Raw genomic sequence first — 27,979 nt, 5'->3', positions numbered from 1 at the left:
CCCGGCCGCGTGCCGAGCGGGCTCCGTGAGGCGGGACGGGCAGCGGCGCCGCGCCCCGCCGGGCACTCGGGACGGGCTCCGGGCGAGAGGGGCGAAGCCCTCGCCAAGCCGGGCAGCGTCGCGGGGTGATGACCCCTCTGTGGAAGGCCGTTCTCTCGGAGAGCCTCCTGGGTAGGTGGCGGCGGTGCCGCCCGAGGGGTCTGGGGGGCTGCGAGGGCCGGCGGTGCCCGCGGCGGGCTGGGCCGGGGCGGGTGAGGCAGCGGGCGGCCCCCTTCAGCCCGCCCGGGAGCGCTGCGGCGGGGCGGCCCGGCAGGGCGTCGCGGGGCTTACCGTACGCCGGGATGGAAAGTTCCTCCGCTGGAAGCAATGGTCACTGCTGGGTGCGCTCTGGGTTCTTTCCCTCTCCTGATGCTGGAGTGCCGCTTGCCCCTCGGTTCAGCGCGGTTCACTGCGGGCTCCCGGGGCAGGTGCCTCCCGGGGCAGGCCCCGGACCCCGGTCCCCCCGCGCTGCACTTGGTGCGTCTCCTGCAAAACGCGGAGAAAAGCGTAGTGCGGTGCTGGCGTGCCTAGGCGAGGTGCCTTCAGGGGAGAGCGGCGCACCGGTGTACTGGAATGATTTCTTTAGCCACCGATCTGTCCTTGAGGAGCCCTGAGACACGGGTGGGCTTAGCCAGCGCCGTCCCCCGGGCAGTCACCCTTCCCTGGGCCGAGCTCCTCGTCCCTGAAGATCAAAGTAGCAACTGCTGACTGAGGGGAGGGACCAGCTGTTTTCTTCTCACCGTTCTATTTCCTAGGAAAATGTGTTTGTTTGACTTGAAATAGCAAATATTTCTTCACAGACAGTGGCTATTGGTACTTGAGCTACTTTCAGTTACATTTGATAGTCTTTATTTGGAAGTTTGTATTTAAGTAATCTCCAGGAAACCGTGCTGTGTCTGTGATGGATTTTTTGGGCTTGTTTGGTGGTTTTTTGTTTTTTTTTTTTAGGCTACATTTCCTGGTCTCTTTACCATGCACTGCCACCGATGATCTATTACTTCCCCCTTCAGACACTGGCACTCACGGGTCTAGAAGTTTTTGCTGTTGCCTTCTTTTCTCCAATATTCTTAATAATTGGCCCTTTCTGGAGATTGGCTAACAACAAGTACATCCTAGCCCTTCTGAGACTGGCTATGGTTGGTAAGTATAACTCACTGTAGTGAGTTACAGTTTTCATCTTGGTATCAAGGTGTAAGAATAAACCTTCCAAATTGCCTAAAAATTAAGATGATTCTGAAAAGAGACACAAATAAGAAGTTCTTGCTGTCCCAAACTCATGCTTTTATTTTTCTCTCAAGCTTTTAGATATAGCCAGAGGAAGGATCTTTTGCATCCTTTTTATTGGTTTTTAGACCGGTACCACATAATTAAAGACAAATCTCATTTCACTTTTATTTCTAGAACCTTTTAAATTAATACAAGTCATGCCCAGTAAGAAAAATGCTTTCAGTATTGCACAGAGATCAGCAGAGCAGGTGGATTTTGTATGGTAGTTCTGTGTCTGTGGCAGTGGGTAGGGATGAGCCTTGTTGAACAGCTTGAGGCTATTGTAAAAGTGATCTGCTTTATAAAAGTAAGCGAAACGTTCTTTTTGGTAGACTTAGTGTGTAAGGCAGCTTTTTTTTTTCAAGTTTTTTTTCTTATTAAATCTATTTATATGCCTGTAGCGTATTGATGGGATTATAGGCTCATCCTAAATGGGTGATGGCTCTCATATTGTCAGTTGCACAGGAAGAAAGTTTGATCTTAAATATAAGATAAAGCTGCCTCACTACACATCCCACATACTCTTCCCTAAACCAAGACTTGCTGGGATTCCCTCATTGGTTTTCAGCTAACTTGTGCAAGTCTTGGCTCTTTTTGATTTTCTGAAAGTTTGTTGGCAGAAGGTTTGGCAGCTACAGCCACATTCAGAAGCAAGTTTTTTCTAAATTTGCAACCCCTGGATGAACTCAGGGGAGCCAAGGGTCTCCCATGCTGCATAGAGGGAAAATGCTGCTGCTCAGTGATGTGTTTCGGAAGTAGCAGTCCCTGGCTTCTCATTTATCAATATAAGATGATAATCAGATAATCTCTTTCCATATAATTTTCCTCTTTTACTGTTAGAAGACAGAATAGGATCATATTATTTACTTTCCCTTCATGATTTTTTTAAAAAAAGCAATTCTTGTTCTTATTCTCTGGAAGGATACTGGAACTGAGCACAGTTTGTTGACATCATCAGTTTAGCTGAAGAGTAGTTTTACCATGTTCTTTTCTTTTTCTCCTCTGTCCTGGTTTCAGCTGGGATGGAGTTAACAGCACTGTACTAGCTACTAAGAAAGTTAACTCCATCCCAGGACATCCTCTTTCCATCATACCCATCCTAATACTTTCTTGTTGGTTATTTTTAATAAACTTTTCAGTGAGCAGAGTCTTCCATGTCAGCTTCTTATAGCAGTGCTCACTGTATTGCTTTCTACAAGATCTGCTAATTTAGATACTAGTAATGAGTGTAAGAATTTCATATTGCACCCTGCCTTCCTTCAGATTATCAGTAATACAAAATTTGCCATGTTTATTGAAGATTAGTCCTTCAGATATCTGCTGTGTTTACTTTACACTTTACCAAAGGAGATGGAAATCCCTTAAACGTGTGTAATTTTTGTTCTGCTAAGTAAAGAGCAGTGACAGGCCTATAATGGTGTGTAAAGTCTGTTGGTTTATGCCTGTTTGCTTCACCTGCATCACAAGCTCCTGAAGATGTTAACTACAAACAAAAAGCTAGCACCTCCAGTAGTAATCTGGGGAAAGAATATGCTAATAGAGGTGGCCACAGAAGGAGGAGACTGAAGCTGTACACATCCTCAGTCTGGGCTAACCTGAGCATTGCTGTACACAGGTATGATCTCCCCTTCATTCCTGCCTGAACAGGAACTGTCCCCTCAGTGACCATATCCCCCTGCTGTTTCCATCTCCCAAATGCTCTTAATATTGTCCTCCCCTTGGCAAGTCACCACGGTATTCTCTGCCTGTACTTTGTATTCTTCTTACCTGTTGCCCTACAGTGAGCTTTAACATTTGAGGAAGATGCAGGAGCATGTTCCTTGCCCTCTTTGTCTCCAGCAAGTTGTTTAGCAGCCAGCGGTAACTCTCACTCTTCACTTGCTTCCCTGCTGCAGGTTCTTGGGTCATCCAAAAGCCCTTGCACAGGCAAGACTGGGCTTTAGGACTTTCCATACATATCTTTTTACTTGGTTCTCATAACTTCATTCTATCTTTTGAATTATTTCTGTCCTATCACGCTGTGCTGCTGTCTCTCCTGTTCCTCAGTTCTTCCTGCTTTCTTCTTCATAGCCAGACACTTCATCCTTCTTTCTTTTTTTGATCTCTTTCCCTTCTCAGAAAGGCCGTGGCCTTCCTCTGAGGCTTGTTGAACAAAATCAGACAGAACAATCTATCCCATGCATGCTCCACCCCATTCCACTGGAGATACTCAGTCTTCAATTTCACAATCAGAAAATCTGGAAATTTTTCGTGCTTAGCTAAAATCAGAAAATTTAGAGGTTTGAGGGTTTCTTTTTGGTTTTGATGGAAAAGGCTCTTCCCTTATTCATCATCATAATCTTTCTTTTTGCCTTTTCAGGAAGCTTAATTTTCTCTGAAACTTTTGTTTTAATTTCTGTATCCTTTCACACTACTTGATTTTGTGTTCTGTTTAAAAACAAAGGAACAAACCAACAATGAACTACCCCTGTGGTAGTGTCTATTTGAATCTACATCTTCAGACAACATACAGTAAATTTGTTCGTTTGGATAGATATATTTACGTTTAGTTGTACTTGCTCAACAACAAAAGGTGTGTCTACTGTAAGCAGGCAAACCCACGCTAGCTTTAATCTGGCTAGCACAAGTGATGAAAGATTTGAAGAGGCTGAGTTGTGGATTTCAGCACAATTTAGGGACAGAAATTTGTGTGTATTGTATGTGCAACCCCTAAAATCCATAAAGTACATCTTTGCTACACATTGATTTCATTTTACCATCTTTGCCCTAAGCTTTGCATCTTTTACTCTGAGCAGAATGAGCAAATAAATAGTTGGAGGATTCCTAGCATGCATTGCCAGTATCAGCAGCTCCATTTCTGTCCTTCCTTGCTTAATGTCTCTTCAAGTTTGACTCATACTCAATTAGCAAATGGCTGGTAGTAAAATAATGTTGCTTCTGCTGTTTGTCACTGGTCCTGGGCCGGAATTTGCCACACTGGCTGAAGTTATAAGAATGTGTGTGAGCCACAGTCACTTGGGTTGGAAACCTGCTAGCAGAGTTTAAAACTGCTGATAAAGGTGAGGCCTCAGTGCTCTGGGAAATGCTGGAGATGCATGTGCATGGTCTCTTTCAGTGACTGGGAGAGTGACAGTTTCCAGTAACAAGATGACCCAGGCTGCTAATGACCACTTTGAGACCAGATGCTGGGCCGGAGAAGGCCTTGCTCACACCCGCTAAGGCAATTACCTGCTAATCCTTGTGCAACATACGGCGACTGCTCCTTTCCAAAAAGGATATGGCTTTTGCCACAGTGCACTTACCTTTATGGCTTTTGAATTATGTAAGTGCACTGTGGCAAAAGCCATATCCTTTTTGGAAAGGAGCAATCACCATACATAACATTTTATGGCTTTTTGAGTTACATAAGTGTGCTGTGCGCTGCTCAGGAATATCTGTATGTTTAGATATTTTATCCATATATCCCATTTATGGAATCAATGACCACAAGTACTTAAATTAAGGCAATCACTGTATTCTTGGATAGTTACTTCATGTTATGTTTTTCCTGAAAATGGTAACTGCTATAATGTCATATAGACGCGGGTTCTATCCATACCTACTTTTTTTTTTGGTTTGTTTAAAAATGTGTAGTGTCATGTGTTTTCAGATGAATGCTGTAGCCATCCAAATTGCAGACAAGATTGAACTAATGCACAGGAAATCCTTCATACCTGATCTCTATTGCCTATTAAAGCAACCTCTGTATGTGTGTGTTTGTTTGTAGGAAGCTTAGCATCATACCAGGCGCCAAATGCTTTAATTAGGCTATTCATCTTGGCTGCAGGTGTTTCTTCCTCATTGCTGGTTCAAACAGTAACATGGTGGTCAGGAAACAGTTTACAAAGGTATTTTCTTATACTGATGGGTTTGTAACTGACCTTTCTTTATATTAAAAAGGTGGGGTTTTTTTTCTGAGATGATGTGTTTATTTTTCTCAAATGCATCACTATTTCAAAAATGGATCCTTATAGGTTCATCAGGATATGGGGCTTCATGCTAGGCAAGATAATACTCCTTGTTCTTCGCATATGGTATACATCGCTAAACCCAGTCTGGAGCTCACAAGCTGCCAATACTGTCATACTGACAATTGGTTTTATAGCAGCAGTGGAGCGAATTTTTTCAGGTAAGCATAGTACAGCAAAGATGGCAGTTATGAAAACAACCTCATGTATACTTACGTATGTGCCACTGGGTTTTGATTCTTTGGTTTTTTTCCTCAGTACAGTTTGATTTTAGACGTGATGCATGAGCATTGCAGGCTTTAGAAACCATGGGATACTTCCATCTGCCTGTAACATGGCAGAATTGATACCACAATTCATACAAGCTGTAGTAGGTTGGTGTTGGAACTGACAACTAATTGCATTATCAGTAATGTGACAGTAATGCAAACAAAGGCATAACCTAGACCAGTAAAACCAGAATGGGTTATCCTCATTCCAGCATGAAATACCTGTTGTATTTCTATTATTTTCTTAATTCAGTCTGCTCTTTGAGTTTCTCTGCCAGTGTGTATCCTTTGACAAAGAATGGGAGACAGGACAAAGCTATTGAACAGCTGATTGGCAAAATCAGGGGTCCTCAAACTTTTTAACCAGGGGCCCAGCGTGCGGATGCAGTGGCAGGCAGCCATCTGCGGCTGCTTGGTTCCCCCCCCCCCACCCCCCGCGGGGGAGGCAGGGGGGTTCTGTAAATAGCGGGGGCTGGATTGAGGACCCTTGGGGGGCGTATCCAGCCCGCGGGCCGTAGTTTGAGGACCCCTGGGCAAAGTAAACAGAAGTAATTGGAAGAGTGGAGAAGTTGTCCTAGGCGAAATTCGCCTGAGTTCTTGGAGCGTCTGGACAGAGTACACAGCAGTAGGGGCTGGCATAGGCTTAGCACAGTTGAAAACTGTGAAGGTAGTACTGCCAAGGGTTGGGTAGTTAAGGCACCACATGTTAAATGCTCAGAAGTTCTTTCCTTCTCAGTATAACCTGGATGGGATGAATTAATTGGAAGATAAGACCTTATCTGTGTGTAAGTGGGTATAAATTGGCATCATGTGTATTGTTTGTAGACTTGCTTTACATTATGTAAATTAAGCTGAGCTTTCATCATAATTTAGAAAGGGAATCTACTGCAGGAGGTTAGGAAGGGAATCTGTCTTCTTCCTAGGTGACAGAGCAATACATCTATGCAATTAAAGGTGCTGCTTTCTCCTTAGGTGAGAGGGGATCTAAAGCACATGGAAAAAGAAGAGAAGGGAATTAATTTCTGGCTTCTTTGGAAGTGTCAGGTTCTGTTCTTATCAGCGTTTAGAGTTTCAGAGAACAGAATTCTCTGAACAAATTCTGATAACTTTTCTGTGGATTTTCAAAGCCAATTATTTAAATTCCAGTAATATGAGGAATAATCATATGGGCAGGCTGCCATTTTTGTACACTTAAGGTGAGTAGTTTTCCTGACAGACCTAGGAATGTTGTTAATAGATTTTTAGTCATCAGTGTCCACAATTGATAAGATAAGTTTGCTTTTGTGTCTGAGCCAGTAATTTATTGGTAATTTTGTGGTCTTGGCTATTTCTTTTTCTCAGTAACCCTTTCTAATAGGATTTGACAGTTTGCGGAGTTATATTTCTATTCTTATTCTAGGTGGAGACAAGAGGAAACAAGAAGCAAACAAAACTGGTAATGCAATTAGAGAGACTGTTTCCCACCCTCATTGGCTTTTGTCAGGGATTGCTTTTGGCAGCCTCATGTTCCTCACCCTGTGGATATTTGGGGAGGTCTCATTAATTTCTAGATGGGCAGTAAGTGGACACCCACATACAGGTCCAGATCCTAATCCGTATGGGTAAGTGGGTTTTTTATTATTATTATTGAAACGAAACAGTAATCAAAAGCCAGTGCTGTAGTAGGTGACAAATTAAAACTCAACCAGATGATGGTATAAGAATTTACATATAATAAGGTGGGTACAACGTACTTCATGCAGAGGACTTGGGGAGTCATTCTTGCTTTCAGATACCTCTGAACATTGTGTCTATACCAATAAATCTTAAAATTTTCTAATAAAGAATGATTTTTATTTCAGCAATAAAATACTTGATTTGCCACATTGCAAAACTATTTTTAAATTAAGACTGAGGTTCAAGGGCTTATGAATGAAGTACATCTATAATATGTAGTAAATTAATCCAGCAGTTAACTTCAAGAGAGCAAGTGGTAGGAGACAGTGTATGTCAGAGATGCATGCTTGCATATTAAAAAAAAGAAACTTTGTGCAATATTAAAAGATATAGAAGTTTTGGTTAGTAAGAATTTAGTGTTAATGGTGTGTGTCGCTCATCTGGGTTCCAAAAATCTAGAAAGAGACTGGATTACTTATTCTGAGTCAGCTACATGTAGTGGCAAGTGAGGTAGTAAATAATTTGGAATTAGTATACACAAGTGCTACCCAAGACTAATAGCAATGTTAGATGCTCTAGGATCCCCTATTTGACGTGAAGAAAATACTTCTGTTTGGGGTCCTCCCTCGCATTTTCTCTGAGTTCTTTTTGCCTGTGTGCTCAGTATTTCAGTGGAGTGCTTCTGTTGGAATGTAGCTCACACATTATGATAATCTGCCATTATTTTCAACTAGATGTTTTTTACGACCAGTAAAGGGGAGAAAATGTAGCAGGGTGTGAGATAAGGATATTTTGTGCTCAAACTGATCTCTGTTTAAAATAAAAGGATTATTAAATACTACCAAGCATCTTTGTCTGTAAGTCTAGAAATCTCTTTTTCAATGCCAGGTGTTTTTAAAATTACATTAATGTATGATTTCTCTTTCCTTATTGTTGTATTAGAGGTACAGTTCTGTTGGGCCTGGCTCATGGACTGATGCTTTCATTTTGGAGCTGGTCTTCTGTCACCAGTTTTGCCTGGTTTCTTGTAGGTGGGTGCAAATCCTGAGCAGATGTTTTGTTTCTATTACCTTATTCCTTTTACTCAAGCTCTCTGACCCTACACCGTATCTCAGAAAAATCAGCTGCTAATCAAAGCATCTTTTTCTCTGTCACTGACTGTAGTATACACCTCTGACCAGTTGACTGAGGGTTACAGGCCAAATCTCCAGGCCATGGCAGAGCAGTGTTGCTCTCTTCAGAAGCCCCTGTTGAGGTTCTGTTCCCATGAGTAGCATCTCAGTTCTCACCATCTGCATTGTGCAATCTGTGGTTATGGGGCTGAGGTGACACAAGCCTCTTGATTCTGCAGAAGGCACAACAACTTCTAATTCAATGAACAGTTCACCTGGAGGCAAATTTGCCTCCTGTCTCCTTAGTTGCAAAGATCTCCAGGCAGTAAAATAGTATGAACATTAAAGCAGTTCTGCTGGAGCAATGTATTTGTGAATCAGTCAGCGTACAGTAAGTCTTGGGCGGTGGGAAGAGGGATTCAAGTGCTGGGTCTAGACATCCATCTTCAGGAGGATAGTATAGCTATGCTGTGGAACAAGCTATGCATAGAACAAGTCAGAGGAGATTTCATTCTGCTCTTGAACTGTGGAGAGGTGTGTTTTCCGTACCTTCTCAACATGGATGGATGGATGGGTGCAGTTTGGTTTAATTTGTGGGCTCATCTGAGTGAAATTTAGTGGTATAAACGTTCTTTTAAAAAACCCATAAAACTGCTGCCTTTTTGACCTTAGCTAATAGTAGATGTTCAGATCAAGAAGACAAAGCAGTACTTCCTACAAATGCTTAATAATAAATTGGGACATATCAAAATACAGGGACTAAAGGAGATGATGAGTTGTGTTTTGCTTTTTTCTTGTTCACCTTCTCTTTTGGAGCACTTAAGAGCCAATGCTTTCAAGTAATTTTCCACAACCTTGAAGACAAGAAATTTTGTGCAAACTGAGTTTCTCCTAGTTGGGAAACAAAATAAAATACCAAATACCAGGAAAGTCACAGTAAAGGCATAAGAGTTGGCAATGCTTAGGCCATCAGTTGCCCAAATACCTTTTACCTTTCAGTGCAAGTGTTAGTTTTAAGAAATGTGTGTGGAGATTGTAATGTGAGTATGAGCATTTTATTTTTGAAGTACACACATTGCTAATTTAAAACAAGTTCAGAATGGTTCTTTAGCCGATTCAAGCATTGTATTCTAAAGTGCTCAGAAACTTTATGTATAAGAGTAAAATACTAAAAGTGTTTCTATACATTTGCTATCATGATGTGAAAGTCAGTATTTTCTTAGCTACAATAAAGTTTTAAAATGAAGTTGACCTGTTATAGAAAGTTTCTGTGGCTGTTAACGTTCTGTTTGGGGTCAAATCCCATCACAGTCAATGACAGTGTGGTAAATCAAGGATCTTGCAGCTAGTGAAAGATAATTAGTTGTTTTCCTGCCCATCATACGGTTTTCTAAAGGGAGAGAAGATCAGGGAAAGATGTTTTCTCTTCACATTAACCTGTTTGATTCTTTCTGTATTATGTTAAAGGAGGTTCATAACAGACGTAAGATGTTAATCTCTTCAAAATTGCATCATCCCTCTGTTTTACTGGGAGAGCTCTGTAAAAAGAACTGTTCAGTTTTGGCTCTTGATGTTTCTCTGCTGTCTTTTTGCTGCACTGTTATCAGCTGAATAGGCAATCTGTAAGAGAATGAGATGCTGTGAAAAGTAAGAGGCTGTCTTTGGCTATTGGCAATAGTCCTTCTAGTGATGTGGTTTTCATGCCTGCAAAGCAGTTATATTTCCCCAGACTCTCTTTTTTCCTAGACAGAATGTGAAATAGAAGGTGGCAGATAACACAACTGGCTTTGACTTACCCTATTTTCTATCCCTTTGCAGGTTTAGCATCTTCAGCTGGTCTCCTTTATTTACGCACTTGGAGTGCTGCTGTTGCAGGCAACATTCTTGCTGTCTTTACTATGTGTGTGTGGCCTCAACTGGCTGGACGCTTCGTTAGCTGTCTGCATCCTGGGAAAGCCATGAGTACAGCCATGTTTGCCTATGTTCTTGAATTATTCTTCTGTGTATGGTGTACAGCTTATAAATTTGTACCTGGAGGAATTTATGTTAGAGAAAGCTCCCATCTTCTTTTAGGTACATTTATGACTGTGAACAAATACGAATATGCTTGCTTTAGCCTCAACCAGATGTTTAAGATGTACCTAGTGTATAAATAGCATTTCCAAATGCTTGGCTGCTGTTTGATTTACTATGGTAAGAGTTTCTATGAGAAAATTAGTGAGATGTGAAAAAAATACTTATTTCTTTACTGTTAGAAATAGTTTAAAAAATGTGGTCACAAAATGGAATTCAGTTGAGGGAAAATGACAAAGTGAAAAAATTCTGATAACTCAGTATACAACTGAGGAAAAGATCTTTAGGGTGACTGGTTAACAGATATGGCTGCAATCCAGGGTGTGAATGCACCTGTATGCTAGCTACCTAAGATAGCATTATGGTACCTCAGGTAACAATATAGTGTCCAGAAACTCAGGGGTTTGTGAAGGCTGTGTTACTGGGACTGTAAGATAATTCAGTGCATTATATTGCCCTTCTCTGAGGAGCAAAATGCAGCATCCATCTGATCTAGCTAATCTGCATTTGAGACCTGAGCTTCACTTCCATGTGGCTCTATCTTACGCTTTGTGGATGGATACACCAACATGTCTGGAGGAACAGTCAATAAGACTGCAGTGTCAGGAACATGCAAGCAGGAGAGGAAGAAAAGAAATTGTCAGGTGTTTGCCAATGAGCAAGAATCGAGGTGAACAAATAGAAAGGTTTTAGCAAAATGATGCCTTGATGAAGGTGAGAAGGTGGAAATGAAACCAACCCTTTCTGGTTTTGTCTCCAGAATTATTTTCTTAATAGGTACTAATGTGTTTCAGTAGCATATTTCACTAATTATATTTAAACAATGCCAAACTTTGTCTTGGGCTAAGTGTGTGGCACATTTTAAAATGTTTCACGTTATCTTATATGTTGTTTGGAAAGAGTTAATGAATGCTGTGCTTAGCTTGTTGCTCCAATGGTTTTAGATTTTGTACATGTCTTTGCAACCGCATTCTATCACTCCAGTTTCTTGCACTCCATATGTGTTTCTTATATTACAGCAATCACATGCAGGGTTTCAATTTGTTATGTTTTGAGGAGAGTTCTTTTATGTTTATTGAAGTTTTCTTTGTTCTGAAAGCACTATGGGGGGTCCGTAGAAACAGTTATCTCAGTTAATTTAATTTTATTTTTTGAAGTTACATGAAGAAACCATGCAGTAGAGGAGTGTCAATGACCCCTGAGTAATGCTGTGACAAAAGAGAAGCTGTTATATAAAATCCCTCTCTGTCACTTTGAAATACACACTTGTGATTAATTCATCTGACATGATGGCTAGAGGGTAACACAGAGATGGCTCTAACTTTCTGGTAAAATGAAAACTTTGAACTGAACCTGCCTCAGCTGATGACACTACATGAATTTATGTTCCATCTGAGAATCCAGTTTCTGTCTTTTTGATGCCATCCCGTTGCTTATCAGATTTGCAAATTATACCATGAGATTGTGTATTTGTTGCTCGCTTTTACCCTTACAGCTTGGCTTTCTGGCAAACTGCTTTTTTTCTTCTGGTTTCTTTCAGGTGCAAGTCCTATTTCTTGCTTTCTCCTCCTGTCCAATATCCTGCCTTTCTCTTGCTGCAGTTTGGGTAGGGAACTGCTCCAGGAAAAGTGACAATGAAAGTAAGATCATTATATTCAAAACTTCTGTGATGCTTCGCTATGGTGTAACATAGTGCTGAGGGGTTGGATCCCTGGTCTTTTTTCAACTTTAATGGCTTTGAATTAGCCTTCCTTTGAGCAAATTTTGTGTGTGCCCCCTTCTTCATTGCACTAGACCCATCTTCCCGATTTGCAAACTTTCACTACAACTAATTTAACAAGTAAGGTCAATAAGAAAATACTAAGTAATGGCTATTTCATCTTCAGCTATACCTCTGAAATAAAACGTGGCTTCTATAGTTAATTAACTATGCCATAAAGATACTAAGGATATATACCTTCTCTTATCCAGTTGATTATGCTCCTGCGTTTTCTTTGCTGATAACTGGATCCTTCAGCTCTTAAGGCATGGGAAAAGAGCTTGTACTATTAGTCTGAACTACCTGTTGAAAAGAAAAGATATCATCACAGTGCATTGCAGCAGTTAAAACACTGAAGTCTCTTACTAGCTTTTAAAATGTATTTATAGTGTGTTTAGTTACTCTTTAGAAGCACAGCTGCTTCTGTTGGCTCTGGGGTACAGGAATGTAAGATGCTGCCATGTTAAACTGCCCTCCCAAACTGTTGCAGTCTGCTTACACTGTTTCAGAGAAAACCACTGAGCAATTGTTTTTGTAGTTCCTATATAAAAATGTTGTATCTTGGTGACAGAGCAGTTAATTTGCAAAGATTATAGACATCTACAATCAACAATGTTCAGCATAGTTCAGAGCAGACTTCATAATGTGAAGGAGTCTTTGGCTAGATACTTTTACTGTTAGGTCTGCTATTCAGTCATCAGCACAAAGCAGGCTTAATAAATCTGTTTCAGGTGTGTTAAATCTTAGCAGTAACTTATTTTAAAAACACACAACCCCACCCCCACCCAAAAAAATAAAGAAAAAACAAACAATATAGTTTAGAACATCATTATTTTTTGTAAAACAGGTGTTCAGTGGTATTTTAAATAATCTTTTAGCTTTGAATTCTTATTGCCGTACTACTATTTTAAACTTTGTTTTGAAGTATTTATCATTAGTGGCATGTTTAATGTCAATAGCTCACTTTGTTGGAAGCAGTGCTTATGTCAACAAGTACAACAATGTAAATTAAAAAATGTTTAAGTGCTGCAGGCATAGTTGAGGTGAATACTGTGACAATCAGTAGGATCTTTTCTATCAATAAATCTCATATTGCCTGCATTACTACATTGAGTATGACATTTATCTGTGTTTGTGCTTTGAACTGTCTGTTGTTGGAGCCATAAAGTTGAATAACACAACAGCTGGGAGTTTATAAATGATGCATTTATGAGCAATGTTTAATATGTTAAAGCTCTATGAAAAAAGTAATGACTTGTATTTTTACAGGATTTATAATGTTATGTATTGGGGTAGACTTTCTAACAGGACCCAAGAAAGACCTTAGCTCTATCTTTGAAGTGAAAAGCCACCAAAAGCCACTATTCAAAAGGAGTAAAAAGTATATTAAACTACGTAAGTATAATTGTACTTCCTTTCTTCCATGAGTCTAGGAATTCTGTCTCAGGAAAAAGAGTAACACGGTGCAGTGTTTTACTCAGATGTTTTAGATATGTTTTTTTGGTGCTAGCTTTAGAACTGGATTTTTATAGATGTTATTGCCATAGTTTTAGTTTTAATGAGGACATATACTACTGGAGGAGTTGATTCTCTGTGATTACAGTTGAGAGGGAGGCTATTCCCCGTGGACTATGTTAAATGGAGACCAAAAAAAATGAACTGGTGAAAAGAGAAAATGTGAAAATGGATTTGGCATCATTTGTGATTCCATTTTGGTGGTTGAGGAGGAGATCTCTCTGGAACTTAGGATTTATTGCATCTGTATACAAAAGATACAAATGATTTTTCAGCCCATTCGGTATGTTGATTTTTGAAGCAGTTCAGTGTGACACCCTTTATAGGACTGTGCGAGCTGGCTGGCAGTGGGATGGGACTCGGCTGCCCCAGGAGCTGCTGTACAATGTGACACCCCTCCTGTGTGAGGAGGTAGTCCTGCAAAGCCTGTGGTGGCTGACATCACAACACACTTCTGACACCTTACTACACGTACAGACCATGCCTGTCCTCAGGAAACCTTTGACACGTCCTGTCTGTGAACTATGCTTAGGGATCCCCGCTTTCCAGAAGATGTGTATGAGGTCTGCTTTTTTCCTTAGGTTTTGAAAAGAAACTAAAATACTTGAGGTTTTACTGCTTTTTGACTTGTAAACCTCTGGAATCTATCCACATGATGTTTTCAAGTATTTCTCTACAATCATTTGAGCATCACATTTTTTTTCATTGTTAGCTTACTTTTTCTAAGGAAAAAGTCTATCAGTATTATGAAGTTTGGTAAAGAAAAAAATTGCTAGGCATTAGGGCATGCTGACCCTACAGAGACCAGGATGCTCAAGGTTCACATTTCTGCATCTTTTTTTCCTCTGTGACTTTGGATCAAATCACTTATCATTTGTATACCTCATTTTGCCTCACTTGGATGGCAGAGAAAATAGTGCTTCGCCACTTTTCAGGACTGTTTCTGAAATCTTTATGAAGGTCTTTCCCCTATGTTCTTAGGGGGCCAGAAGAATGTGGGCCCTGAGAGTTTTTGTGTTAGAGGCAACATGAGCACCAATGCAAGTGGCTTGAATATTACTATTCAAACAAATTTCACAGAAGTTGAGTAAATACTTCAGAATACTGTGTGTCACAAAAGCACAGCCCTTGCTTAGCTGATTTTGTGACATTACAACAATAACTCTTTTACTTCCTTGTCAGGCCCAGACTTCTATTGTTTCTCAGCTTCCCCTTTAAGAACCTTTGCATCTTGGAGAGTACAGAATTGCTTGACATTTGCTAATGTCAGCACTGTCTTTCTTCTGGCATCATCCATGGTAAAATGTATTTAAATTTTATACAAAATTGTTCCAGAAAACTTGCATAAAAAGAAATGAAGTAACTGCAGAGGGGTTTGAGCATCAAATTACAAGGTGCCAAACCCTGAGAGCTCTTAAGTGTCTGCTGTGGTTATTTGGAAGGCTACAGGATCAATGGGAAAGCTCTGAATTTGCATTCTGTGAAGCCACAATGCCTTTCCAAGAATGTGTCAACAAAGGACTGTTCTGGAGGTCTGGCAGGGTTCACATCTTTCTGACATCTAAAGGCTTGCAAGTAAACTAAATTTTTTTCCACACACTGTATTTACACAAAATAAAAATGGTATACTACAAATACATATGTGGAACACAGAGAGGAAAACACTGGAGGGTTTACATTATGCTCTTATTCATGCCCTATAATGAATTCTTCAACAGGTGTCATTTTTGCATAAATATTCCAAGGAGTTTTGGTATATTCTGTCTGCTCAGCCTGTTGTGTTTTGGAGAATGTAAGTGTATCTGCTCACACAGAGATATTATGTGTGCATATAAATACTCTTTGAGTATGCTGCTTTGGACTGGTGTTGTCACTGGCATGTGTGGAAATCTAAATGTATACGTTTCCCATTCTACAAATAGCCTATACCTTAGCCCGATAGTGTACCCAGTTCTGTTTAACTGCAATAATATTATTTTCTCTTGCTTTAAAAAAACTTTTCTGTGTTCTTATTTTTCAAGTATTGTGGCTGTTCATTGGCATTGGTTTACTAGGATTGGGTCTACGTTATAAAATTTACCAGAAGAAGTTGGGCCAAGGGGTGAGTACTGTGTTTGTGAAAATGGTAACTTTCAAATACACAGTAAAATGTGCGTGTGATATCTTAGATGTGTTGGTTGGTACTGAAGAAGTCGTTGTACCAGTATCCAAGTATCCAGCAAAACTAATGCAGAAAGTAAGATGGAGAAAGTTTTAATTTGTATATTCATGTTGAACATGGGAAATATCTGGGTCTCTGGAGATTTGTAGTGCTGCTGTGGACGAAAAAAATATTCTGAAAAACTGAGAGATGCTTGCCTTGTCTATTCGATTTGAATGTTACTTTTATAAATGAGTTTGAGTTGTGTTCAAAACCTAACTGTGCAATGCTGTTAACCTGATTCTATATTGGGGAAGTCTGAACAGATAACCTCCTGAGGTTCCTTCCAGCTGAAGGAATTCTATCCTTCTGTATTTATATGCATACCTGAATTGAACCTCTCTGAAAACTTGGTTGACTTACATTAGACTTAGACTAGTTATGGAAATTGGATAAAAATTGTAAAATTCCAGTTTTCTATCTGGCAAGAAATTAGGTATTGCAATTACAGTAACAATTAAGATGATTAATGCTCACAAAGTTTAGCATTTGTATTACTTACAGGTTGTCAGAGTGTGTTGCTTGCCTATTTAGTAATTTTAATTAAAAACTGGAGCTGTTTTGATCACATAAAAATTAACATGTTTCCATTCTATGATTTATATGAGATATATATTTATATGATATATATATTTGATTACTAATATAAAATTGCATTTTTGGTGCAGTTGTTTGCGATTATGAATGAGACTTTTCTTTTGGTGTCAATTCAGAAATAGTCCTTTCAAACTTGCTTTTGACATGTATTCCTCTTGGTATTTGTTTTGTTAGAGAAATCACTGATGACAAATGCAGGAAAAGATGCAGAAAAGGTGATGAGAGAGAAGTAGAAATTTTGTGTGTGTGTGTCTGCGTGCCTGCCTGCACATGCATATTCACACATGCACCCAGACACAGACAGTTGGCTTTGTTTTTAGAACTCATCCAGGTTTGTAGTACCTTATAATGTGGAAAAAAGTGGGTAGTTCCTCTTAGAAAATGAGAAAAAATCATATTCTGTATCATGTTCATTTATTTACTGTTACTTGTAATAATTAATTTTAACTGTGATGACTTTTCACCTCTTGTTAATAGCAGTTTTTTCTCAAAAATACCAGAAGTCTTTTGTAATCCTGACAGCTTTATTAGGAAAATGTATTGGTTAAAACATCTCTTCTTGTGTGTGTTTTATGGCACTATGCATCTATGTTGTTGACTGCAAAGGTATAATACATAAAAGTCAAATTGTACTTGAGTTTTATTCCATTTATTTTTTTGAGGTTCCAAAAAGAGACTTCTCTGCTATGATCTGGCCTTTTAGATTTGCATATGACAATGAAGGATGGTCTAATTTGGAAGGATCAGCTAATTTGCTTAATCAGACAGGTAATGTTTTTTTTCCACTTCATTTATATTTGAGAGGGTTCGTCTGAAGGGACAGAAGCAAGAACACCTGCTGGGTAACTGAGTCCATTCTTGCATTAACACAAGACCCTGTGTCTAGTGGCTTTCTCCTGAATTTGTGAGCTGTTCCAGTGCAATCACTTCTGTTAAAATTCCATTTGCAGAGGTGATATTTTTATTTTTTCAATGTACTTTAAAGAGGTTTCTGGTTGGAGGAAAGACTGTTAATTATTTGGATTTTTTTCTCACGTTGCTGCTGTGTTACTTGTCTATAGAGGAATTCTTTACAGAAATGAAATAATGATCAATATCGTTTTAGAAGTTAATGTTTTTTAACTTCTCTGTGTTTTGGGTTTTTTTTAAGATGTGAAGCATTATATAATTCCTAATGGGTCTGAGATTAAAATGCCCTACACAGGATGTAAAGAGGAGAAACAGACAAGTCTGTTTCCGTCACTGAGCCAGAGCAATGTATAAAAGAAAAATAGTGATTGTAGTTTGATTGAGTTGTTATGATTTTACTGTAAAGAAGGGTGTCTAACCTGTTGCTCATGGACAGGATTTTGGTTGGGAAATTAGCTATAGGAAATGAAGAATTTGGACCTGACTAGTGCTGCTGCAGGGTGCACTGAAAGCAATTGACCAGTGGTGTTTGTAGGTGTTACTTGTTTTCTGCAATACCTATAAAATAGGGAAGACTGGGAGCTGCCACTTTGAGGTTTAAAGCAGACCAGATTAGGAAGCATCCACGCTGCTGCTCCAGCATTTGTGTTCTCCTGTCCTCCTGTGGTGTGAATGCACCACAGGGCTTTCCTGAGCGGCTCAGGCTTGACAGACCTGAGCAGTGGGAAGGCGCTGACACAGGTGCTGCTGGGCAAACCTTGATTTTGTGGCAGAGATACCCAGGAGTCAGTGAAGAGGCAACAGGCTGATTCATGCATTGTTTACTCCATTGTCCCATGACCAAAGGTTCAGAGGGCTGAGCTACACAAGCTGTCTAGCAATAAGAGAAAACAACTGGGACATTTGATGAATTGAAACTTGGGGCATTCGTGTAGATACGTGATTCCATAGCTCATGTCTAGGTATTTATTTAATCTTTGCATATTTACTTATGAAATGTAATTAATGCATTTATTTCTGGTACCTGTAGTTTAAATTCATGAATATTAGAGTGATTACCTGGTCATGTCTATTGAGCATTTCTTTGTGGTAATGAAGTATCACTTCTAAAAGAAGCAATTGGTAAGTCAAAAAGGCAGCAAATTCCAAAATATAAACGAACTAATCTTAATTCCTGATTGCTGGAAACAGTATTCTGGAGTTTTATATTACATGTATATTGTTGTATAAAATAGCACATTAACATTTTATTTTTTTTTTTAATTATTTTTATTTTTCAAATTAACTTTCAGGAAATGGCATTAATGCATTCAGAGTTAAGCTGGAGAGTCTTAAACAATTTGTTTGCTAAAGAAGAGTAGCTGATTTTGAGAGTCACAGAGAAAAGTGTGGCTAACTTCTTCAGCATAGGGGTTATTCTTAGAGGTGTGGTCGAGTGCATTCCATGGGCTCATCTCTCTATTGGAATAGTGAAGATGCAATATGTCTGTTGTGACAGGAACTCCTGTCTGCCCTGAAGGGAACCAACATCAACCCCTCTCAATGGTTTCCGTCATTGTTTATGTGGCCAGCGTGTATGGTAATGATGTAGAAGCAAAAATCTGGGAATCCACTTAAAAGTACTCTGAGCTACTGTTTTCCCTGGTAGCATTGCTTTCATAGTGCTAAATAAGACATTTCAAAAGAAAAAAAAAATTGTGGCAAGAGTGATGCTGGATAGAGTGGTCTTAATTCCTTATAGAAGGGCTGCGGATGAAGTGGTGACTTGATCTGCCTTCTGGAGTAGGAGAGCATTCCAAGGGGGGCATAATCACAGCAAGAAGGGAGCACTTGCTGTGGCTGCAGCCATACTGACCTGCTATGCAAGCTGAGCCTGGATGGTTCAGCCAGCCTGTGGCCAGCTTGCAGACTCCCACCTTCCTTCAGGCATGGGCAGGTCTTTCTTAGCTGCCAGTTCCTTGGGGGACTGCATAGCTCTTCCCATATCCTGCAGCTAAAATATAGGGGAACCTGTCGTGTTGTTCTGACAAAACCACACCTGAGCATGTAAACAGGGAGGGACCACAGTGCTCTGAGAAAGTGAGGTGGCTGTGGATTGTCAGCAGTTCGCTAGAGCTGGGAGCCCTTCTGTTACCATGCCTGGGGGCTGACACTAGGTTGCTATCAGCTGATTAATTGTTTTGGCAGCAGCAGCCTGCTCCCTCTTGCACAGGACCCTTTGGAGCAGAATAGGATTTGGTGGATGAAAGTGAGTACAGATGTGCTGTGTAGCGCTTGTTCATCAACTTGAAAGCAGTAGACTCACTACTGTTAATCTGTGTATGCATGTTACGTCTAATGCTTTTGAAATAGTTTGTATGAGGTACATGCAGGCCAACTGTACTGTGCAGTCTCATGCATGGCTGGCTATGCACTGTAGGAAGGAGCTATGGCAACAAAACACTATGGATCTCTTCATCAGAGGCTGTATAGCCTACAGTGACCAAAAGTTTGGGCGTGACTCTGTTGCCAGTGTTAAGATTTGCCCTGATTGACTCCTGAAGCACTTGGGTCCATCCCTGTGTAATTAAAAGGGAAATGATGACATTATGTAGTCATTTATAAATCAGATTTATAGGTCACAATTATAAATTTGGAAATATTTTTTTATTCCCCATTTTAGATGCAGATCTTATCACTATTATAGAGAGTGATGCCTCTAAACCATTTATTGGGAACAACGATCCAGCAATGTGGCTAGGAGAAAGGCTAGGATTTTACACAGATTTTGGCCCGAGCACAAGAGATCACACTTGGGGGTGAGTAATCTTTGCATGCACAGTGACGGTAAATAAATGTAAATACACTACCCAATACTAACTCCACTAGAATGTGGGCAAAGAATAATTGGAATCATAATCACTGTAATCACGTGTTGAAGCTTGTCTTTAAGACCACACTTTGATTCCTTAGCGTTACAGTGCAATGACATTTTTTTGTTGTTAAAAATGATCAGGTTTTGGTGCCTGCCCTGTGAGCTACTTTGGCTTTGACGATGCAGAGAATGGCATCCTGCCCCTTAACGTACAGATTTGGAAGTCTGGCATTCTAAGTACTATCTGATTCCCTTTTCCATTATTTTATTCTGGGCTATGAGAACTTTAGATTTCAGGCTTAAAAATGTGACAGCAGTTGGAAAATGTTACTGCACTTGAGTTATTAGAAATTTTGAATTAATTACAGACAGCTTGGGCTGTCTAGTGGGAAATGGGCATAGAAAGGTGCATGTCTGATTTTACTTTAATGCTTGACCAACTACCAGTTATGTGTCTTTGAATATCTTTGCCCTCTGGGAAGTAGTGGCTTATGATGTGGCTTTTTTTTTCAGGGGGATATGCAGATGTCTGTGACAGATGGAACTTCCTAGTGATGTTGCAATGGCTTTTTAATTTTTGCCATATGTGAGGGGAATTTAGTAACTTTCCTCCTCCAGAGCCTGTGTCTTTAAGTGATACAGAATAGGGCAGAAAAGTCATTCTCTGAAATTTTCTTTGATGTGTTTTGGAAAACCCAATGAAAAATTGTTCTAGGGTTGATTCTGAACATAAGCTGAAAGAATGAGAAGTCTCCTACTTTAAAGATGGATTTCTACTTGCATCTACTTCTAATAAAATAAATTTTAATTACTGGTAGTATACAATTCTGTTTTGTCTGAGGTTGCAGATTTTGAAAGGGTCAGTGTAAAAATTCATGTATACAGAATGGTATTTCTTAGTTTAGGAATGAATTTGATAATGCATTTTTAGACATGTACTTAAGTAATATTTTAGAGGAAAACCTAAATTCAGAAAAATCTGCTAGAGATGGTTTGTCAGTTTAGTGGCCATTAGTCTTCTGCTCACATTTATCTGCTTAGTTCACTCTTGTGAAGTTTATGAACTGCAAAATGTAACTGTTTCTCTCCTCTCATGTAGGATTATGGTGCTATCGAGGTATCCAATTGTAAAATCTACCCATCACCTCCTTCCGTCTCCAGAGGGGGAGATTGCACCTGCCATCTCCTTGACTGTCAACTTCACTGGGAAACTGATTGATTTTGTTGTTGCCCACTTTGGAAATGAAGAGTGTGTATTTTATTTATCGTTACATATGTCATGCGAAGTTGCGTAATGTAATTTTAATTTGTGAACTTCTGGGATTTCTTTTGTACATTTTAAAATCTGCTGCTGTAATACTGGTTCTAACAAGGCACATTGGAGGAAATATTATGACAAAGCTACTGGTGTAAAATTTTGAAGCGTTTTTAAAAGGGGACAGATGTGTCACACAAAACTCAGCTGACCCTAATATCTGAGTTACTAGAGATATAAAGGTATAGTTTTCTAAACCACAACAAGTAATACGTCTACAGATATATCTCAGTGCAGGATAGCATCCTTCTGACTTTCTGCATGTGGAATAGATCTATTATATTCCACAATAAGTGCAGATACTTAATGAACATCAATGATGCTATCTATCTTTAAAATCAAAAGTAACAATTCTGAAACCTCCAAGACGGGACTGTGTTGAAACAGCAATACACGTATCTATTTAGTGTCCTTCTGACTCTATGACTGGAAATAGGAAAGCTGATCTCTGGATTCTGAAAGAAAGAATTATACCAATAACTCAAATATGTGATGGAAAAGATTAAGGTATATATTTTAATTCTTTACTTTGAAACAACATCTTGAGTATTTTATGTGTAATGAATATTAATAAGGCATAGTTTTGTGATTGTCCATGTAGCTGTATTTTCTGGGTTTTTTTGCTGCAGTGTTAAGTATTTTTGTGGTTATGTAGTAAGATTCAGATTTTTAAAAAATATTTGTTATAATTCATGAAGAGGCAAATTTATGGATTGGGTGCAGTGTATAATACACAAAGGAGCTGCTCAGAAAGCCATAGGAATTATCATTATCCCATACTGAGCTTCCCCATTTCCTTCCCCTGTGCAGAAGCTGTGCTCCAAGCATGCTAAGTGTTACAGGTTTCTGTTTTACTAAACACATACAGTTGTCAGAAACTACTCCAAAATTTGAACTCTAGAAAGGAATTTCTTTCTGTGCCTTACACAGATGGTTAGATTTGCCTCTTTGAGAAGCTGTTTGTCAAAGTAGAAGAAAATAACACTGTTTTCCCCCTCAGAGAGGAGTGAGATAAAGACTAAGGAGAAAATAGGAGGAGACGCATGAGAAACAAGTGCAAATTGCATTGTGTTTTGAGGTGAATGAATTTGTAATTGAATGTCACACACAACTGCTTGTTTTTCATCTTTTTCAATCTGCTGCTTAGGATGACGTAAACTACAGAATACAGGATAACTAGGAATTTTTTTGAAGACTTTTAAATGTGGGAATATAACAATGCCTGTGTCATTTAAAAGAACCCATTTTCTGATGTGGTGTAGTTCTGGATAGAGCAGCTAGCTGAGCAGGCTATTTCACATATACCTAGGTCAGGCTTCTGTTTAAATGGTGAGGTTTTTTGCTCTCATGTCTGTGTGCTCTTTCTCCCTAATGCATTTGCTTCAGTCAGAAGTACTGCTATTCAGAAAGCATAGCAGCATTTAAGTTCATGTCTCCTTTTGGGATTAAAGATTCCAAAACCAACTTCCTGTCTCTATAAAATTTAGCCCAGTTTACCAGAATGTAGAAGAGAACATGCTTTACCCAACTGTTCAAAGTTGTTAATGTGAAGAATCATAGAAAGACAACTATCTTTATGACAAATCCAAGGACAGGGAATGGGACCCAGTGCAGTATTTTACCAGGCTCCACTTAGGCTATCACTTATAGTCATGCTGGAACTGTTGTGTAGATCTTGTTAAAGAGATGCAGAATACCTGCCAAATGTCATTAAGCGTTAATGGGATGACATAGGTCTTAAGTTATATTTCCTAAATTATGTGACCCAGACTTTAAGCCTATATTCATCATAAAGGTTTTGTTAGCATGGGAGTTCTTTGTTATGCACCTTGCTGTGCAAGCACAGTTGAATTTCAAGTGCAGGCAGAGACAAAGCCTCAGATAACCAAAACACTTACGTTCACATTTCTTAGTGATGAGATCGGTATTAAAAACAAAACAGTAATAGAAAAAAATCGTTCCTATAATGGTTAGAAAGAGAACCTTAATTACATCTACCATGACCATGTGGCTTTTATCAAACAGTGATCATTTTGAGTCAGTGAGCTTTTCTGTAAGCTTTCATGCTCTTTAATACTGAGCAATAAAAGAGGTACCAGATTAATTTGAGGTTTACTGTTTTATAGCTCAAAGATTCTGAGCCGAAATGTATATATGTTACAGTCTTTTCTCTTTCTTTCAGAGAGGACTTGGACAGAAAACTCCAGGCTATAGCTGTTTCAAACCTATTGAAGACTAGCTCTAAGCAAGTTGTGTTTCTAGGATATATCACTTCAGCTCCTGGATCCAGAGATTATACTGAATTAATAGAAAATGGAAACGTCCAGGTAAGGTAAAAGCACTGCTTCTTTTAGCAGACTGAGATAATATATATTTGAAACATTCGGCTTTCAAAGTAGTAACTTGGAAATAGATGTATAAGAAAATACATGCACATTTTCAAATAAAATCTTCAGCTACCTCATGACGTGTTATAGAGAAGGTGGAGTTACAGAGTGAAAGAACGAGAAGCAATGGACAAGAGTTGCCACGAGGGAAATGCCAGTGAGACAGCAAAAGAAAAACATAATGATACCGAAGTTAGGGTTGTCAAGCATTAGAACAGAGAAACTGTGACATCTCCATCCTTGGAGATGTTCAAAAGTTGGCTGCATAAGGTCCTGGGCAAGTTACTTTGATTGGGAGAAGGTGACCTTCAGACATCCCTTCAACCTCTAATTCTGTGATTCTTCTGTATTAAAACTGAGTTCTGCAGTTTGGTTTTTTGTTACATGTTAAAAAGTTGTCTGATTTGTCTGTGTCTAACGGTGGTTTTTTTCTTTCTACCTTATTACAATGTTTTAGGCAAAACATTTTTCTGCAGCAGGTTTACACATTGGTTCCTTTACTGATTTAAAGCCTACCTGTAAGGAAGGCTTGCCTTACTTTTTGAAATTTTTTTCCCCCTTTCACTCATAGGATATTGACAGTACAGATCATGACAGATGGTGTAGCTATATTATGTATCGTGGCGTAATAAGGTATGTTAAAGTGGATCATTTATTCATTGGTTTTAAATATCTTTATATGATAATCTATTTTACACCCTTCTGTAGGTAATAGTGGAAGAGTCTTATATCCCTAAACAATTACGTATGGAAAGTTAGATATATCATGAAGTAATGTGAAACATTGATCTTAGGATGAATGGGTGTATTTCTGAATATAATTTACAAAGACAGTATCACAGGTTTCATCCTTCTGCGTCAAAAGCCTTCAGGTCTAATCTGCTTTGGTAACATAAAACTACTTTTTTCCAAAGCCCTGGCTTTGCATCTTCATTCTAAAACGTCAAGGCTAAGCTCTAATTCGTATGTGACACAGAAGATACAAATTTTGAACTATGATTGTAGGGTTTGTTGAAGTAAAATGCTGATCTAATCCAGCCAAGCTTTACACTGGATTTAATGGAAACTTTAACTGTGTAAGCCCATATTGAAGGACTTTCCTCTGCTGCAACCTATGCACACCATATCTTTTAATACCAAGTTGCTTGTAAATCATTCTCATGGTGATGTATGTACCAGAAAGGAATTCAGCTTATTTGGAATAAACTATGCAAATTCTGCAGTATTCACAGGAGTAAAACCAGTAAACTAGATGGCTTAAGTAACAGTCTCAAGTAACAGTATTGAGAGAAAAAAGAAAAAAAAGGCAACAGAAAACACAACAAAATCCTTATTTGCAATCTAATTTTTCTAATTACTCCTTCTATTGATGCTTGAGCTCCTTTCTTGAATTTCAAAATCTTTTCAGTGAAAAAAGGTGGTGAGCTTATACCAGTATGCACATTCTAAAGCTGTTGTTTTAAAAGTAGGTTTCTAGATGTAGAACTTATTTTTGTGTCAAACGCTTGCGCTTTCTTAGTTTTTCCACTTGTGACGTTGTTATGATGCTTATGTTTGTAGAGCACTTTAAAGTTTTTTGAAGGTGAGATTCACAGTAATGGAAAGTTAAGTTGATAGTTAAATAACTCTTGAAAGTGACATGAATTAAGAATGTGGTGAAATTCCCTTGAGTTATTTCTTCAAACTAACTCTTCTTGTATTGGACAGGTTGGGCTATGCCCGCATATCTCATGCTGGTTTAAGTGATTCAGAAGTCCAGATGGCCAAATTTAGGATCCCAGATCACTTGGATAGCTATGTTGACAATGACAAAATTGTCACTGATCCCAGCCAGGTTCCCGAAGACATTCGTTTCAATCCCAGGTCAGTGTATCTCATAAGAAATTGAGGGGATGATGTACATGATGTCTTGTGAAAGAGAAGTCTAGGAACAAAATTCCTCTTAAAGTGGGAGGCACTAGTCAGTACCAAACTGAGCAGAAGATTAGGAGGCAAGAAATTCTGATTTGTCGTTCCATTTTTTTTACTGACTTGGTATATATGCCTTGGGAAAATCAGTCTGCTGTGTCGTAGCATAAATTGAAGGTAATGCTTATTTCACCTAGGTGATTAATTTCTGAGATCTTTTGATAGTGATGTTTGCCAAGTGGTGTGGTGACTCATTTTATGGATGATGAGAGATCTCCCATGTTTCTTAGCACTTCTGAGGATTGGGGTCTTAATACACTGGTACTTAGAACACAAAATACAATATACACATTAAATATTCTTTGCATAAGCATTTTAAAAGATACAATATTACTAGAGCAAAATTTCAGGAGAACACCTGAGGCAGTATGTTACATATGTCAAGAAGAAAAAAGGGCTACGTTTTTACATAAAAGATTATTTATTTCTAGAGTGCTGTCATTTTCCCTCTGGTATTGCATAAGGAAAAGAAATATGGAGAAAAGTATTTATTCTGGACTGAATATCAGTGAAAAAGTCATGAAGTTTGAGATAAATGTTGCCACAGAGAGACAATTTCCAGCAATGACATTTTTACTACTTCTAACATTCATAATACAGAATATATTAATTTCTTACATACACCTAATGGTTGAGCTTACTCACTTTTCATTTACCGCTCAGTCACTGGTTTCCTGTCTAAGCAGGAATTTGGCCAGTCTTTCTCCCATGCTGAAACTTGCCTGAAGTTAGCATTCACATTCAGATTTTTCTCAGTTGATTTCAGCGCAGAATATTCTTCTTGTCCTAATTTCTTTTATGTCTGCCTCTAAGCAGAAAATGTATACCCTTGAGGAATAAGTTTAACTTTTTCCAGTTAACTATAGTTCTTTTGAAATAGAATGGCACTGCTCTTAGATGTTATTTGGCACTGATATTTTGAATAAGTACTACATTTTACTTCTGAAAAATCTACCAGAATAGTCAGTAGTCCAAAACTTTGATTTAAACATGGCATGAAAAATTACAATTTTCATCATAATTTTCAAAAATAAAATGTGCAATATTAACAATAGGGTTGACTACTTGGATACTGTGGGGGGTTACATTGTATCTCCAGTGAAGTCGCTAGGAAAAACTTAGGGCATAGGATTTGACTACATAAATGCACACTCACCTTTGTCAGCTAGAGTTACATTTATAGAGTACCTATGGCATTAATTCCATCAATGTAATGAAATGTCTCCATTATAGTCAAAGGCCTCTAGTTAGTAATAATACATAGATTATGATTTATATTTAAATAGGGTTGTGGCCTGTTTCTGAAATAAACTATCTAGAACATTCAGAAGAAGTGTTAAATAAATCATACACTTATTACAGTATAATTGCAGGAGTTAAATCATGTTGTAATGGTTTTGCTTTGTTGAATATTTTTTTTAGGTTTGGCTCTTATAAAGATGGACATAATTATGAGCATATTCATCACTTCCATATGAGCACTCCTAAATATTTTAAACAGACAAATTAGAATGAGAAAATAACATATTGCTGGAACCAACAAGAAAGGTTTGTTGCTTGAAATTGAACTGGCAGCCAAAAAGACTACATTGTTTAAGGGCGAGCAACTCCCATGGTGCATAACACTGCAACTGTCTAATAGTCGGTGACTTTAATGACTTGTCGTCACTGTGAGAGGGGGAAGACACGTGTGTTTTGATAAACTGGTGTCTACCTGGGCCAGATACCTGCTTTGTATGCAGCAAAGCAAGGGTGGGAACTTGCTTTGACAATAACTTCAACTTTTTTGAAGGTATTCTATATTGTGCTGTTTCAGAGCTGAATGTACCTATCCACTTTTTCTTTCGAGTCAGGTATGACCCCTTTCCTTTTCTGGGAGCTCAATGGGACAGTCATGAGCAAGGAATTTCAGCTGACTTCCACACTTTTTTGATGACGGAGGCAAAGCAAAATAATGTGCTAGTGTATAGGTAAACAGTTGATATGTGCTGTAGGTAAACAGTTGATACGTGTTGTAGTCCTGCTGCTGTTGCAATAAAAAGTTTGGCCTTTC

At 38.8% G+C, this 27,979-nt stretch overlaps 1 protein-coding gene across 1 annotated transcript; it reads left to right on the top strand.

Moving 5' to 3' along the window:
- The first annotated feature begins 29 nt into the window (after nucleotides 1-29).
- Nucleotides 30-27,979, top strand: CWH43 (cell wall biogenesis 43 C-terminal homolog). The gene is made up of 16 exons (XM_037383416.1): nucleotides 30-171; nucleotides 988-1,179; nucleotides 5,072-5,192; nucleotides 5,319-5,473; nucleotides 6,981-7,182; nucleotides 8,180-8,268; nucleotides 10,168-10,422; nucleotides 13,451-13,576; nucleotides 15,718-15,797; nucleotides 17,156-17,261; nucleotides 20,065-20,200; nucleotides 21,356-21,505; nucleotides 23,754-23,898; nucleotides 24,530-24,591; nucleotides 25,666-25,821; nucleotides 27,349-27,979. Exons 1-16 carry the CDS (start codon nucleotides 129-131, stop codon nucleotides 27,434-27,436), a joined length of 2,106 nt encoding a protein of 701 aa, XP_037239313.1. The 5' UTR covers nucleotides 30-128; the 3' UTR covers nucleotides 27,437-27,979.

Source organism: Falco rusticolus, chromosome 1, assembly GCF_015220075.1.
Source record: "Falco rusticolus isolate bFalRus1 chromosome 1, bFalRus1.pri, whole genome shotgun sequence".
Lineage (NCBI taxonomy): Eukaryota > Metazoa > Chordata > Aves > Falconiformes > Falconidae > Falco > Falco rusticolus.
The sequence above is the reverse complement of the archived record's forward strand: the minus strand, read 5'-3'. Positions and strand labels throughout refer to the sequence as shown.